Below are 15,791 nucleotides of genomic sequence, written 5' to 3'. Positions count from 1 at the left end.
ATAAATGTTTTGTGCTGTATACATGCTCAGCTCAGCAACCACCAACTCAAATCCCCCTGCTATAACAATCTGACAATCACTTTGCACTTTTTTTTTGCAGATAAGGCAGCATGCTATCTTATGAGAGCACCAGTTACATGGTCATTTATTTGAAATTCCTCTTACTTATCTCTAACTCCACACAACACTTGACTTTAATCGAATACATTTTGAAATTGAAAAATCACATTTCCTGCCATAAATCTTTTATCACATTATCCATGCACTCAGTGCCCTCGCAGATTGAAGGTGATGTGCGGCTCTTCCGTGAGAGCTGTGGCACGATTTGTTTGGTAAACAGTTGACTAAATACTTGGGCTGATTCTTTCGAGCGCTTTTTATTCAATTCATCCTTAATAGTGTTAGGGCAAGATATTGCTTGTACTTATAAATCACTTACAATTTACAGAGCTCACAATAATTTCTACTAGGTTTCAGGTTTAAATTTTTGTGTTTTTAATCTCTAGTGAATATGCTGTAAACAAGAAATCGTTTGTGTTTTTTGGCAAGATTAAAATAAAAACAATCATACTTATTATTTAATTGAACTCTTCCTCTTCTTCTTTTTCTTCTTTCGGCTCCTCCTATTAGGGGTCGCCACAGCGGATCATCCGTTTCCATACCTCCCCTGTCCTCTACATTTACATTTACATTTGTGGCATTTTGCAGACACCCTTATTCAGAGTGACGTACAAAAGTGCTTTGAGTCTTTAGCAATGAATAAATCTACACTGGTACGCAAGTTTACAAACTTAATATAAATATAACTCTTGAATTCTACAAAGCAAACTTGGAAAGTGCTAATTTAAGTGTTTCAGAAACAGGTAGGTCTTCAACCGTCGCTTGAAGATAGCCAGGGACTCCGCTGTATGGACATCTAGGGAAGTTCATTCCACCATCTCGGTGCCAGAACAGAGAAGAGCCTTGAAGTATAAGAAGAGCCTTAAACTTTACATCTGCCTCTTTCAACCCAACTACCTGCATGTCTTCATTCACCACATCCATAAACCGCCTCCTTGGTCTTCGCCTTTTCCTCCTTCCTGGTGGCTCCATTCTCAGCATTCTTCTACCGATATACTCAATGTCCCGCCTCTGCACATGTCCAAACCATCTCAATCTCGCCTTCCTCACCTTGTCTCCAAAACGTCCTACATGCGCTGTCCCTCTAATAAACTAATTTCTAATCCTGTCCATCCTCATCACTCCCAACGAAAACCTCAACATATTCAGCTCTGCTACCTCCAACTCCACCTCCTGTCTTTTACTCAATGCCACTGTCTCTAAACCATACAACATCTCAGGTCTCACCACAATCCTATAAACTTTCCTTTCACTCTTGCAGACACTCTTCTAACACAAATCACTTCTGCCATCACTCTTCTTCACCCACTCCACCCTGCCTGCACACTTTTCTTCACTTCTCTAAAACACTCTCCATTATTTTGCACTGTTGACCCCAGGTACCTGAACTCCTCCACCTTCTCCACCTCTTCTCCCTGCAACCGCACCACTCCACTGCCCTCCCCTCATTCACACACATGTACTCTGTCTTACTTCTACTGACTTTCATTCCTCTTCTCTCCAGCACATACCTCCACCTCTCTAGGCTCTTCTCAACCTGCTCCCTACTCTCACCACAAATCACAATATCATCTGCAAATATCATAGTCCATGGAGACTCCTGTCTGACCTGTCCATCACTACTGCAAACTGAAAAGGGCTCAGAGACAATCCTTGATGCAGTCCAACCTTCACCTTGAACCAGTCTGTCGTTCTTACTGCACACTTAATTGCTGTCACACTGTCCTCATACATGTCCTGCAACACCCTCACATACTTCTCTGACACACCTGACGACCTCATAAAATACCACAACTCCTCTCTTGGCACCCTGTCATACGCTTTCTCTAAATTCACAAACACACAATGCAACTCCTTCTGACCTTCTCTATACTTCTCCATCAACATTCTCAAAGCAAATAATGTGTCTGTGGTGCTCTTCCTTGGCAAAGAACCATACTGTTGCTTACAGATGGTCACCTTTTCTCTCAGCTTCCACTACTCTTTCCCATAACTTCATGGTGTGACTGATCAACTTTATTCCCCTGTAGTTACTGCAGGTCTGCACATCTCCCTTATGCTTAAAGATCAGTACCAGCACACTCCTTCTCCATTCCTCAGGCATCCTCTCACCTTCCGAAATCCTGTTAAACAATCTTGTTAAAAACTCCACTGCCATCTCACCTAAACATTTCCATGCTTCTAATGGTATGTTATCTGGTCCAACCGACTTTCCACTCTTCAACCTCTTAATTGCAGTTCGAATTTCCTCCTTACTAATCCTATCCACTTCTCGCTTCACCAACTCCACACCATCCAACCTTCTCTCTCGCATTTTCCTCCTTCATCAGCTGCACAAAATACTCCCTCCATCTTCTTAACACACACTCCTCACTAGTCAACACATTTCCATCTCCATCCTTTATTGCTCTAACTTGCAGCACATCCTTCCCAGCTCGGTCCCTCTGCCTGGCCAACCGGTACAAATCCTTTTCTCCTTCCTTAGTGTCCATAAAGGTCCTTATATGCCTCTTCCTTGGCTTTCGCCACATCCTTCTTCACCTGCTTCTGCATCTCCTTGTACTCCTGTCTACTTTTGTATACACTCTGTCGATCCCAATTCTGTTTTGCCAACCTCTTTCTCATTATGCTTTCCTACACTCATTCCACTAGCCCATCTCTTTGTCTTTCTTTCTATTTCCAAATGTTACACCAAGTACCTTTCTAGCTGTCTCCCTTATCACTTCTGCAGTACTTGCCCAATCATCCAGCACCTCTTCACCACCACAGAGCCCCTGTCTGACCTCTTCCCTGAATCTCGCACTACAGTCTTCCGCCTTCAGTTTCCACCATCTTATTCTTCGTTCAGTCTTCACTCTCCTCCTCTTCTTCTTCACCTCCAAAACCATCCTACAGACCACCATCTGATACTGTCTGGCAACACTGTCCCCCGCCAACACCTTACAGTCTCCAATCTCCTTCAGGTTGCATCTCCTACATAGAACATAGTCCACCTGTGTGCACCTTCCTCCACTCTTATACGTCAAACTATGATCCTCCTTCTTCTTAAAATTAGTGTTCACCACTGCCATTTCCATCCTTTTAGCAACTCTATGTTTGGTTATAATGCAAGTATTGTAAATGTAAATTTTATTATATTGATGTTTGCAGCGCGCTACGGACGTGTTTTGCCAGTCGAACTTGGCTGTAACAGTTTCCCTCTGACCAACCAATCAGAGGATGGAAAATTGCTGACGCTATTCTTGGCCAGCTAGCTTTCGATATGAAATCTGATTGGTTAAAGAAACAGACCTATTTCTTAAGGAGACTAGGGTAAAAAGCCAAGCAGTACAAACTTTGACAGCCCTTGGCAGATTAAATTGACATGGCAGCACATAGAGGCTGAAATCTGATTGGACAAAAAATCTAACATTTACAAACACGTACTGGAAGCAGTGCAGCAGGGAGAAATGCTACGAAATGAAGAGAATAAACTGTTGGAAATAAATTGATAAAATTTCATGGAACAAATATTAGAATTAAGGTTGTAAATGTAGGTCAGTGCTTCTGATAGTGTTTAGGCCAGCAGAGAAGGCTTTGCTGGCCCTGACCGCCTGCCACTGCTACAGTATGTGGGTGATGCATAACAGCAAACATTCATTTAAAAAGTCTCAGTAATTATAAATTATACAGTTTTAGAGAGTGTCCTGCAATAAAAAAAAATCCATTATTTGTTATATGCGTAAGAATTTATTGAATGTTGCAGCTGCCTATTAGAGATGACTTGCATGTAATCAAGTTTTCCATTACTTCCTCAGACCAGAAAAACCTGTCAAAAAGCATTATTATTAAAGCCACATTCATTAATAACCCATAGAGTTCACTTTCATTCGCAGAAGAATTAAATACTATAATTGTGTGCATATTTGCTGACTCTAAATTGACACTTGCTGCTGGTATCGCAACTGGGTCACTTTTACCTTGCCATAATAATATCTTTAAAGTGTATGATAAATATTTTTGTCTTCTGTCATGCTCACATTTGTGTACAGGTGTGTGGGGCTCGAGTACCAAATGCAGGTTAGGAGAACACGTGCCAAGGATAATAATCTACACACACACACACACACACACACACACACACACACACACACACACACACACGAGTAAGCTGTGTCCATTTAGGTTAATGAGATCACAGCCCACAGACTGACGGGGTTATGGGGTCACATCCCTTCTGAGTCTGACCTTGCCTTCGTCTGTCTCTCTCAGACCATGATTGATTGGAGCTAAGGAAGGCACACAAGGTAGGCCTTCAGGTCTCACTACATCCAAGTCTTTGCCCATACCACAGACACATCCTTCGTTAAAAAGACAGCTTGTACTTCACAAAGAGAAGAGCGGAGCAGGTAAATGAACACTGTGGTATTTTGCAGAGCAGGATAAGCGCCTGGGGAAAAGTCAGCTGTGATCACACAGGCAATTTTACTGAATGTATTTTTTTTATCCGTTCTTATTCACGCCTTAGTGTACTGTGCTTTTTTCTTTAAAGTGAGAAGAATCTATAATAGAAAAAATAAAAGCTGTGAATACTGTTCTATATAGCTTGTTTGAGTTTTGCTTCCTTGGGCATTAGAAGAGCAGAAAGGATTATCACTGGCTTACTGAACATTTCAAGAGTTGCTACAAAGGTGATTTTTTTATGCCCCAAAAACACAACAAAAGATTCTTTTGGATTAGCAGTTTAAAAAATATATACTTAAATATTTAACACTAAAATATAACTTAACAAATATCAAAATACTGGTTCAACTAGATAGTTATTTTGGTTGTTTTTACTTTAGACACACTTTATAAAACAATTTGAGCTTTATGTAGTAAGGTCACAGTATCTTTCCTTTCTCATACAAGTTTAAAGGTTCACCAGAGACATACACTTTTTCAATACTGACAAGCAAAATTATACTCTTACAAATTCACCTCAATCCAATACAATTTTATTAACGTGCTATTAACGATGAATACTGTTACAAAATAGCTTTATAGAAATATATGGATTCATGATGTACTTATTTACTTGTTTAAATACATAAATTTTCCTTCTCAAAAGTATCCCTAATGAGTGAGATAGGGGCACTGGTGGCAAGAAAATAATTCCCTGAGACATCATGTAGAAGAAACCTTGAGAGTAGCCAGACTCCGATGGAAGCCTATTCTAATTTTGGTGACACCTGATTGCAAATGTTATCCCGTCTATAACAGTGTACAAAATGTAAAAAAAAAAATTGGCAATTGTGTAAGCAGTAAATTAATTATAGTTCAAACATGAATTCAATTTTTTTAGACTTGAGTGCAAAATTCTTCATAGCAATTGTAGTCCTAAAGCCATTATAGTAATTGCTGGAAGAAAAAAAATGGATCAAGAGTTCTTGGCAGTTCTACAGTTATAGCTGTCTAAAAAACTTAGATGGAACTGTTTTTAAAAAGGAAATCCTCTGTTGTAAAGGGTCAGGTACATGAAAAAACGGTGGCTTTCTTCTGCTATTGCATTTGCTGATATATTTTTTATACATTTGGCAAATTAAAAAAGAAAAAAGTTATTACAAATCAAGACAAACTTATTCTTACAGGTCATCTTTGTCCTATGGTAAAATGTGTCTATGCTTATAGGAGTGGTCACTCCACAATTTCTGAATAATTATCCACAGCACACCTAAGGGCTTAGAGAATAGATTCATTTAATTTAATTTTTTGTTCAGTCACAAAGCAGCTTTACAGAAATAAAAAGATTCAAAATATAAATTTTCAATTTTATAATTTTTTACTATAGGTTTTTCTATGTACTGTAAGATTCCCTTACAGGGTTCCCTTACTTATAGGCCTATATTTTTCATATATATTTCATATATAAGTTAATAACTTCTTTATCTCTGTAAAGCTGCTTTGGTACAATGTCGACTGAATTAAGTTGAATCTCTCCAGTGCACTTTTGGAAGCCATAGAAGCTATATCAAAGTACATTGTAGAACATGTGCAACACTTTACTAAAACATTTTATGTTCATTTTTTTCTTTCATTCAGGGCATTCAAGGATTCCAAACTAGCTCTCCAATATTTCAAAGTAATTGTACAGGAAGTTGGAATATATGCATTTGCAAACTAGATTAAAGTGGGACTTTTAATGAAGTTATATTTGACAATTAATTGTAATTATACATTTCTTTTGTTGCCAATAAAACCAATCAAAAGTTAATTATACACAGAATAAAATGGCATGGTATTCAATTGCTACAAAAATGTTAAACTGCTACACAATATCATGATTATCAAGTTTATAAGCTATATTATTGTATTTAAAGGCTTATTAAATAAAGTAACTTTAAATAATAAGCTACTGTAAATATCTGCACTGCTGTCCATGATACATTTGAGTTCTTTGCTGAAGTGCAGTAGACAATACACACTGGCTCCATTCAAGCGCTGAGACGTGAGTAACATGTTGTCCTTTAAGGTTAGATATTATTTTCCTAGTTGTTTGTTCGAGCTTATTGAGTGGAGTATTACAGTATTTCGAATGCCTTGTGGTATACTGAGTGCCTTGTGCGGTTATAAAGTTATACCAAACATTGTCTATGTACCAGGGTGAACAACAGACTGCAGTGGAATGACAACACTAATGCGCTGTACACTAAAGGCCAAAGAAGAATTTTCTTTCTAAGAAGTCTCCAGTTTTTCAATGTGTGCAGCAGGCTACTGTCAGTCCATTGTGTGTTATCTTTATGCCATGGCCTGCTGAGGGAGCAACAACACTGCAGGGGATACCAACCGCTTCAGGAAGGCAAGAGCCATCACAGCACTGTCTAAACTCACTGGAGGCCGATCGAAAAAAAGATGATGATAGCAGCTTTGGAGAGTGTTCTAAACAATTCTGGCGATCCCTTCACAATGTGATATCCAAGAGCACCTTTAGCCAAAGGCCTTCGACACACTGCTGGGGATCATTTCTTTCTAGTATACACATTGCCACTTCCCAGCATAATATTCTGCCCTCTTTTTCTCCAAGTGGACACGAAGGCTGAATGTCAATGTAGGATAAAAAATTTTCCTTTTTTTTTTTTTTAGGCTTTAATTTATGAAAAGTAAAAAAAAAAAACTTGAGTACAGATGCCTTTGCCTTTGTACCCTCAGCTACTCTTGCTCTATCTCTTGCATACCTTTTTGGAAAGTACAAAATTGCTTATAACCTTTGGTATGCAAGACACTGGGACACTGGGAAAAGATGTAAATAAAAACAGAATTTGCAAATTACAAAAGCCTATATTTTATTTACAATAGAGCATGAAAAACATATCATATTAAACTAAAGAAAAACACAACTTTAAGTAAGGGGTAATAACTAAAATAGAGTAATTATTTATTTAGTTTATTTTAGTAATTATTATGCAACTATTTAGGTTAATTGGCAACAGGCCAGTAACCTGAGAAGCAGAGAAGAATATATAAGAAACAGAATCTCTCTTAAGTAAAGATGGGCAAAGGTTTACCAATCTGCACAAAAAACAGCATCTACAAATTGTGAAACAATTTCACAATAATGTTCCTTAGCATCGAACTGTGAAGACCTGAATATCTCATCATCTAAAGCAAAGAATCTGGTGAAATCTCGGTGTGCAAGATCACGGACAAAATTCAGTACTGGATGTCTATGATCTTCGAACCCTCAGGCTTCAAAAACAGGCATGATTCTGTAATGGAAATCACTGCATGGGTTTAGAACCACCTCCAGAATCCATTGCCTGTGAACACAGTTCATTGTATCATCCACAAATGCAGGTTAAACTCTATCATGCAAAAAGTTGACATATGTGAATAAGATCCAGAAACACTGCCGTGTTTTTTGAGCCAAAGCTCATTATAATAGTCGGAAGTAAATGAAAAACTGTTTTGTGGTCAGGCAAAAAAACTCAAAATTCTTTTTGAAAACCATAGGCACTCCATCCTCTGGACTAAAGACCATACAGGTTATCATCAGCAGTCGGTTCAAAAGCCTGCATCTCTGATGAGGTGCATTTCTGCTTATGGAATGGGCAGCTTGCACATCTGGAAAGGCACCATCATTGCTGAAAAGATTCAGTGCAACATATTCTTTTCCAGAGAAGGCCTTGCAGATTTCATTTTATATCTTGTATAACATCATAGCCTTGTAATAGAAGAGGCCATGTGCTGAACTGGCCTGCCTACATTACAGACCATTTACCATTTAAAAACATTTGGCACATCATGAAAGTTATATGTTATATAAGACAAAAATAGGACAACTGTAACAACAATAGAGAAGATGTCACAATTTTTTTAAATGTGTCGCAGCAAGCAAATTCGAAATCTACTTTTTTCCCCCTTTAAATGCCACTTTAACACACCGGTTTAAACACACCGGTTTAAACACATGTTAAACGTTTTCTTTGTTATATTCTGAATAAAATATAGGTTTGTGTTTTTATTTACATTTAACTTTTTTTCCTAAGCTTTCCTTAATGGGGTTGTACTTTAGTGTATCAACCACCTGGGCTAATGTATGTGCTGCAATAAACTGGTGTCGCATCCAGAGTGTATACCTACCTCACATCCACTGTTATCAGAACAGGCAACACGATGACCCTGATGAGAATAAAATGCTTAGTAATGATGATGGTGGTCTCTCAATCTAAAAAAAACACATCATCTACTGTAGATACCTTCGATCTATAAAGGCTAAAATAGCAAAAAAGACAAAGGCCATATCCCCACGTATAACCTTATGGCGATCCAGAGAAGATTCAGGCTTTTCTGTGAGATGAAGCTTATATACTGTCTGCTGAAGGTAGAAGTGAGATTGATTGGTCTCCGGAATCAGGTGGCATATTTCTTTATTTTTTTGAGCAGATCATAGAAGTTCCTTCCAGAGCAGAGGAATGTCTTTAATAAATATCTTTAGCATCAGTTAGTGAGGTGCTACGAGCCCAGGCTCTGCACTGATGGGTCTATTTGGCACAATATTGCCCATCACTCTACAGCTGTCAGGTAGCAAAGATGAGGCGGCGTGATGTTACAGCCAACACAGGAAATGCATCCTTTTATTTCCCAAAGCCCAGATAAACCCGCTTTCCGACACAGTATCTGACAGTATGACTGAACCATTCAGGTACTTCAAGTCTCCCAGAGTTCTCCAGGTCTAAGTGGTAAGCAGGAGTGAAGAGCACTAAAGAAAAAAGGGTCGTTTCTCCACACAGCCTTAGCAAAATTGTTGTTAATGAATAATGCAGTATAGTCTAATTGTTCACTATGAGCTTTGTATGCAAATTGATCATCCAAAATGATTTAATCTTATATCAAGGAGGCAGCACTGAGAATATTCATCTGTTCAATTATTTATGCTCATGGTTCTGTCCTTTGGAAAGAATGGATGATTATGAACTTCATGATTACCATGCAGAATATGTACAAAGGACTCTCTCATTCTTCCCATTTTTTTCATATGCTGTATTATTTATTTATCACTTTTGCAATGTTATTGTTATATTGCCAGAACCAGATGTTAAATGTATATTCAGTACAACCATTTAGACTTATAGCACCACCCAGTGTTTATCTATGCAAGTTCACAACTGTACCATTATCATGCTAATGTGGTCCCCAGACCTTTTCTCTTTCACACACACACACAAAAGTGTACTCACTTGTATCCAATGTTCTGTCTCCACAGGAAGGGGCCTGCCAGCTCTCATGCTCTGTGTAAACCAGGTGATGTCCAGCACATTCATTTTGCTCAGGTTTTCAATGCCCTGTTCCTGTAACCATGGCCAGAGCTCATGTGCTGGATTGTCCTCTGCCACAATGTGAGTCACGTTACTACTGCAAACATCAGAAACAGACATCTTGTCACTCATAGGAAGATGTACAGAGACGTAATGCACATCATATTGGTTGTGGAATTGGTTACTTAATTTATAAAAGTATGTTGATATTTACATGAGGAAATTGGTCATATTCAGATTAAGGTTATGCTATTCAGCTTGGTATTTTTATTATTATTTTTTTTATTAATTCATTCTTAAGTCTTAGCCTTTAAACACAAATACTTTCTCGTATACCTCAGAAAGATGTACTAATAAATAATTTCTTATCTTTTTACTTTAATTAACGAGCCTAGTTTGAAAATGTAAGAAGTAGTAAGTACAGATATTTGTGTCAAAATTTAAGTGAAAATAAATAGTGAAGTAAAGTACTGATACCAGAAAATCTATGTAAGTACAGTAACAACGTATTTGTACTTCATCACTTCCCATTTCTGTTTGAATGTTAATCTGTGTACTGGGTTTCTGTTAGAAACTAGGAAAGACCTGCATTTTAATTCTCAGCTCTCTAATCTACTCATCTTTATTTTTAACTTTTATCTTTTTTTTTTTTTTTTTAATCTGTAAACCTAATTGCTGTTAAGGTATCAGGAAATGAAGAGTTGCATCAAAGAATTTCCATTACTGAAAGCAAGAGCTGTGTTTGAATCTCTCTCTTTCTCTCTCTGTCTTTCTCACACACACACACACACACACACAAACACACACACATCTACATAAACACACATAAACATCCATCACAGCCAACCTGTGTGCCAGCGTCCCATGCTGTTGTTGCTTTGTTTAATTGCAGTGCCAGTGTGAGCAGTCACCCATGCATAATTACCCCGAGTGTATGGCTCCCAGTGAGATACAATAGCGGTGCAGTCACAGACCCAGACTAACAATTAGAGAGAAGAGAGAAACAAAAAAAAGTGTTTGTGTGTGTTTGTGTGTGTGTGTGTGTGTGTGTGTGTGTGTGTGTGTGTGTGTGTGTGTGTGTGTGCGCGCCCGTGCAGGAGATGTGGGGTAATCTGTTGAATCACAGTTGAGCCTAATCTCCGATGCAGAAGGTCTTCACATTTTTCTCTTGTATCATACAAAATAACCCAGCATAATAAAAAAACAGAAAGCCTACAAATAAGGTTTTTTCTTAATTCATGCATATCCTTAAATGAATACTCGAGCAAATCTCTGCATATGTGCGATTACTATTCTACCAATTCCACGTGTTTCCTTGTAGTGATCAAAGAACAGAAAACCAGTTACTTCTAAATAGTAGTCTAAGGGCAGTAAATGTTTAAGCAAAATATACTTTATGAATTCTATCTGTTTATAACTGGTATAAACTCCAAGACTCAAATTGGTAGGACTTTGTCACACATCTGCCCTTCTGTTTAGTTCTTTTTTTATATATATATAAATTAATAAATAAAAATTATTTAATCATTTAACTTTACATGCTGCCAAATAAATAATACCTCATGTGATATGGCCTAGTCTGTTAAAATCATGAGTTCATAGAGAAAACAACCCAGCATAAATTCACCCTCTGATGCTCAATTAATTGCCATCCAGACAGAAGGGTTTTATCACACGTAAGGAGTTTCAGCAGCTGAAACTAATCCCATACAGATAGGGCTATAGTAAAGCTAATAAAACTGTAAATTCAGGCAGTAAAGCGTGCAGCACAAACACACGTGTGAAGATGTGAAAAAGTCAATGTACTTTAATTATGAATTATGTTCTTCTGTGTGCTGTATTGCAAACAAACTGCTGGTTATTAGTATAGCATATATTATGTCCAAGTTTTTATTTTAAATGATTTCACATTTAGTGAATGGTTAGATCTACAAAGAACAGAATAAATATTTACAAATGAAATGCTATTCTAAAGACATTTCACAAAACTGAAAATTAGAGTACTGTGATTATCTTTGAAGAGCAAAGAGAGTCTGTTTTCTGCCCAAACATTATTCTCTGTATTGATATTGTTAATATTTAGGCTTAAATGTGAAGTGCTTAAAAGTCTTGTTTCTTGTTGGAACTCCATTTCTGTATCGAGACTGTACAGAAAAAGCAAGAAAGCTGAACAGAGAAAAATAGAGAGTCATTTGATGTGCCTCAAAACAGGCTGCAATCATATAGCACTGTGCTTTCACTGAGATCACGTCAGTGAACAACAACTTATAATTCAATGATTATTCCTGCCGTTTTACAGACTAATGTAGCCCAATGGAGTTTGAGAGATGTTATGCAGCCCTTTTAGCAATGTTGAAACCAAGCCTTAAAGAAAGGTTCATTTTGTACCTTCACAGTCAATCAAACCACAGGCATGAAGCCAAGTCTCAGCTGAGAGTGTGAACTGAATCAAAAGTTCACTCCTGCAGCCTGGCTGTCAGCTTTCTGACATTTCCATATCAAATCCGATCATAGTGTGGTGTTCATGCAACATAAATGAAATCTCTCCCTTCATCTCTCCATCTTTTTCTACCTGTTCGTCTATCCCTCTCTGATTTCTAACCTTTCACTTTCATCTTCATTTAACTGCATAGCGGAGGCATGTACTAGAGAATACAGAGAGTACTGAAATTGAGGTGGGAGGCTTCCTTGATTACATGAAGCCTGGTTGTGGCATACAAAGCAAATACTTCCAACTGCACAGTGCTACAGTATGCAACTGAAATCTAGCACAAATTCTAGTCAACCTTTAAAACAAAAAAATATAACGAAAACACGTTCAGTGGGACTTTAACCGAAACATCTGGTTCCCAAAATAGGCATATGGATTATGCTTCAGAGATCATTTTTATAGAGAATAAAATCCAAACATTTTTACAATGTACAAGTATATTTTTTTTATCTCAAATGGTCCATTGATATAGTACATTGATAGAATATTAATACATAAAATTTGAGTGCATAGTGAGAACCACATTTGTATTCAAACCTGATGACAGACAAGTTGGATTGCTTATGGTGATCTGGAATGCCATGCTTGAAGGGGATAATCTCTGACATAAATATACTCAAAAAGCCATAAAAAGGAAATGCATCTTAATGACAGACATTGCTTATCTCAAGTATCCAAATAAATCATTTAAATTTGAAAAAAAGTGACACAAGCTTGGTCAGCTTATCTTTCTGTGACCATGTGTTCTTTCCGGGAGAGCGCATCAATTATTTTTTGGGATTTAAAATAAAGCATTTTGTGTTTAAATTATTAAAAACTCCATTTTGACTTTACAACCCATGACAAATGTGGCAACATTAAATGTGTGGATTACATGTAAGTGAAAAACATAATAATTTGTGTATCTAATTAATTTAAGTAGTAGTAGTAGTATACCGCCCTTATTCTGTCATGCATGTACATAATGTTTACTTGTATACTGTATGTACTTAAGTGTACTTTATTTTTAGGAGCAAACAGACCAGCCTAGTGGACTATATTCATGTACAATGGAAATAAATGTTTGTTCCAGGCCCAAACCTGTCAGCATTACATGCATCTTTAGAATGTCCTAAGAAGACCACAAACCAGTGGCCATATCCTTATAAGCAATTTTAAGACCAATCATTTTCAAACATAAAGCCCATCTGTTGTTTCTTATGTTTATCGTGTACATAATACATAGACCGCACATGCCTTGTATTGTATTATCAACGGGATTTAAACTAGGCCAGTTTATTTTAACACCACCACTAATGTATACCACTCACTGCCTTGTAAAATGTCAGTTTGCAACTCTTTCGGTCTGTTTCCTGCTGTTAGCTTCATACAATAGCTCAGTGGGTGCCCGGGAACCGTATGATGCAGAAGCTCAATCTGCATTTCTGGGAATGGTGCCACCCCTCAGCTGTGCATGGCACGCTACACCACAGCCAGCCACCAACCTACCCAAAACAACACCCACTGGTGCCCACAGCCAGCTGCACACCTGGCACACATCTCCAACTGGCAGCAATAGGCAAGTATCAGTGTTACCCAGGCACACAAACTACTGTTATACATTCTACTACTTCTACTTCTACTATCCAAAGACATCCAAGAACACACGTACATAGCTTGAATGCAACAAGGAGATGGAATCCTTGCCCATATATGGTGACATTTTATTACCTTGAAGGTAAAAAGTTCTATTTTAACAGGCTAATCAATGTGCAAACAGCAGTAAAAAAAAAGTCTAAAATTAGTCATTGTACCAAGTTACAATCGACATACAAATTTTCAGCTTTACAGAGTTCACAAGTGTCAGTTTCTAAAGCAGGAAAAGCTTGATTGTAGCAGTCAAGTGTCTCTATCTGACAGAACCCGATAGAGTTTCATCTTCTCTGTCATTATCCTGTCATCATTTCGGTGTTCTTAGAAATCAGGCAGCATATCGTCACATTATCATGATGATTTGCATACAAATTGATGTGTATCAGATTGACAGCCTGTGTAAAGTTATGTAAAAGGAATTCTCAGAATAGTGCGCCTTGCAAAGGCAATCAAACGTGTCATTCAAATATGTAACAAATCATTGTTCCTTTAATGCTGCTGCTAAAACCACAGAATAACCAGGCCTTCAGTGACTTGATCATCAGTCATACCCAGTGTCAGTTTTGTAAATACAAGTGTTTTACAACTGACTTACCTTAAGTTGTTGTCCACACAGAAGCCTTTTGACCTGGCCAAACTTGTCAGGAAGTTTCTCCTGCTTTTGCCCATTCTTCTCTCCACCAGGTACACCGTCACCTCTCCAAACTTCATTTCCTTTTGTGGCTGAGCACAGGTCAATTCAGGTTGCCGACGTTTCCTCAAAAGACTGGAGAGGGTTGTCTGAAACATTCTTTGCACTTTAAATATGATTAGTTAGACATAAGGAATTTCAGAAATGTGACGGCGTTGTTATGGTTTGTCGAATGGCACAGCCAGAGAAGGTTCTGCTTCAACAGTGGTGATGGTATCAATGTCTTATTTTTCTTTGACAGAGAGAGCTGGCAGTTGAAGTTGTGGAGTGTGTGTTTGTGACTTGGCAGAGAGATGTGTAACAGGTGCTTTTTATTTGCTACCAATAATAAAAACTCAGCTACCAGGGCTGACTGAAGTCAATTGAAGGCCAGAAGATAGTGATAGAAAAAAGATAACAAAGATGCAAACAATACTAAAATTATTAAACAGAATTATTATGTAAAATGTGGAGTGACCTCGCCAAGGATATCAGTGACTAACAACAGAAAGAAAGTCAAGAGCATACAACGCTCTCTTCACCTGGGCTAACAATATACCTTTCATCACAAGCTGTTCAGGAGCCGTTCAAAAGATTCTGTGTATGATTTAGATAACGATAAAGTGATATCTGAAGCTGAAAGAATGTACTGTATTCACCTCCCTTGAACCATTCCACATCTATGACTTTTTTGCTGGCCTAAACTCTTTCAGGAGCACTGACTTATGTGTTAAAACATTGTTGTCCATGAACATGTATTAAATTATTCGCAATAGTCTATTCTCATCATTTCATAGCATTTCTCTCACAGAATAAAATATTAGGTTAGAATCCTTATCCAATTAGATCACGTTTTCCATAAGCTCTTAGATAAGGTCTAAGCCCTTCACAATGAGCACTGCAGGCACTCTGTAGCTTCAAATCCATGTTTCTCGAAGTCTGTTGCTTAAATCAATCAGATTTCAAGTTTACCACTCCGAGGCCTCTCTAACAGGCATTCAATCATGTCGGTATTTTCAAATCCTTAGATCGGATGGTCAGAGAACGCACTAGTCAGAGGTTCCAAACTGTACCTGTATCAAACTGCACAAGCTCAAATATTTAA

General features: G+C 37.8%; 1 protein-coding gene across 2 annotated transcripts in view; it reads right to left on the bottom strand.

Annotated features, from left to right (window-relative positions):
• dntt (deoxynucleotidyltransferase, terminal) overlaps positions 1-15,159 on the bottom strand; it is a 123,638-nt gene extending 108,479 nt beyond the window's left edge. The window contains exons 1-3 of one of the 2 annotated variants that reach the window (XM_046863732.1): positions 14,612-15,159; positions 9,816-9,990; positions 8,719-8,757 (exon numbers count right to left, since the gene is read on the bottom strand). In XM_046863732.1, coding sequence (XP_046719688.1) covers positions 8,719-8,757; positions 9,816-9,990; positions 14,612-14,805 — 408 coding nt within the window. In that variant the 5' untranslated portion in view covers positions 14,806-15,159. The remainder of the gene's footprint in view (positions 1-8,718; positions 8,758-9,815; positions 9,991-14,611) is intronic. The other variant, XM_046863733.1, reaches the window with a different exon arrangement.
• Between the last annotated feature and the right edge of the window lie 632 nt (positions 15,160-15,791).

Source organism: Silurus meridionalis, chromosome 2 (assembly GCF_014805685.1).
Source record: "Silurus meridionalis isolate SWU-2019-XX chromosome 2, ASM1480568v1, whole genome shotgun sequence".
Classification (NCBI taxonomy): domain Eukaryota; kingdom Metazoa; phylum Chordata; class Actinopteri; order Siluriformes; family Siluridae; genus Silurus; species Silurus meridionalis.
This window is presented reverse-complemented; position numbering and strand designations above follow the sequence as displayed.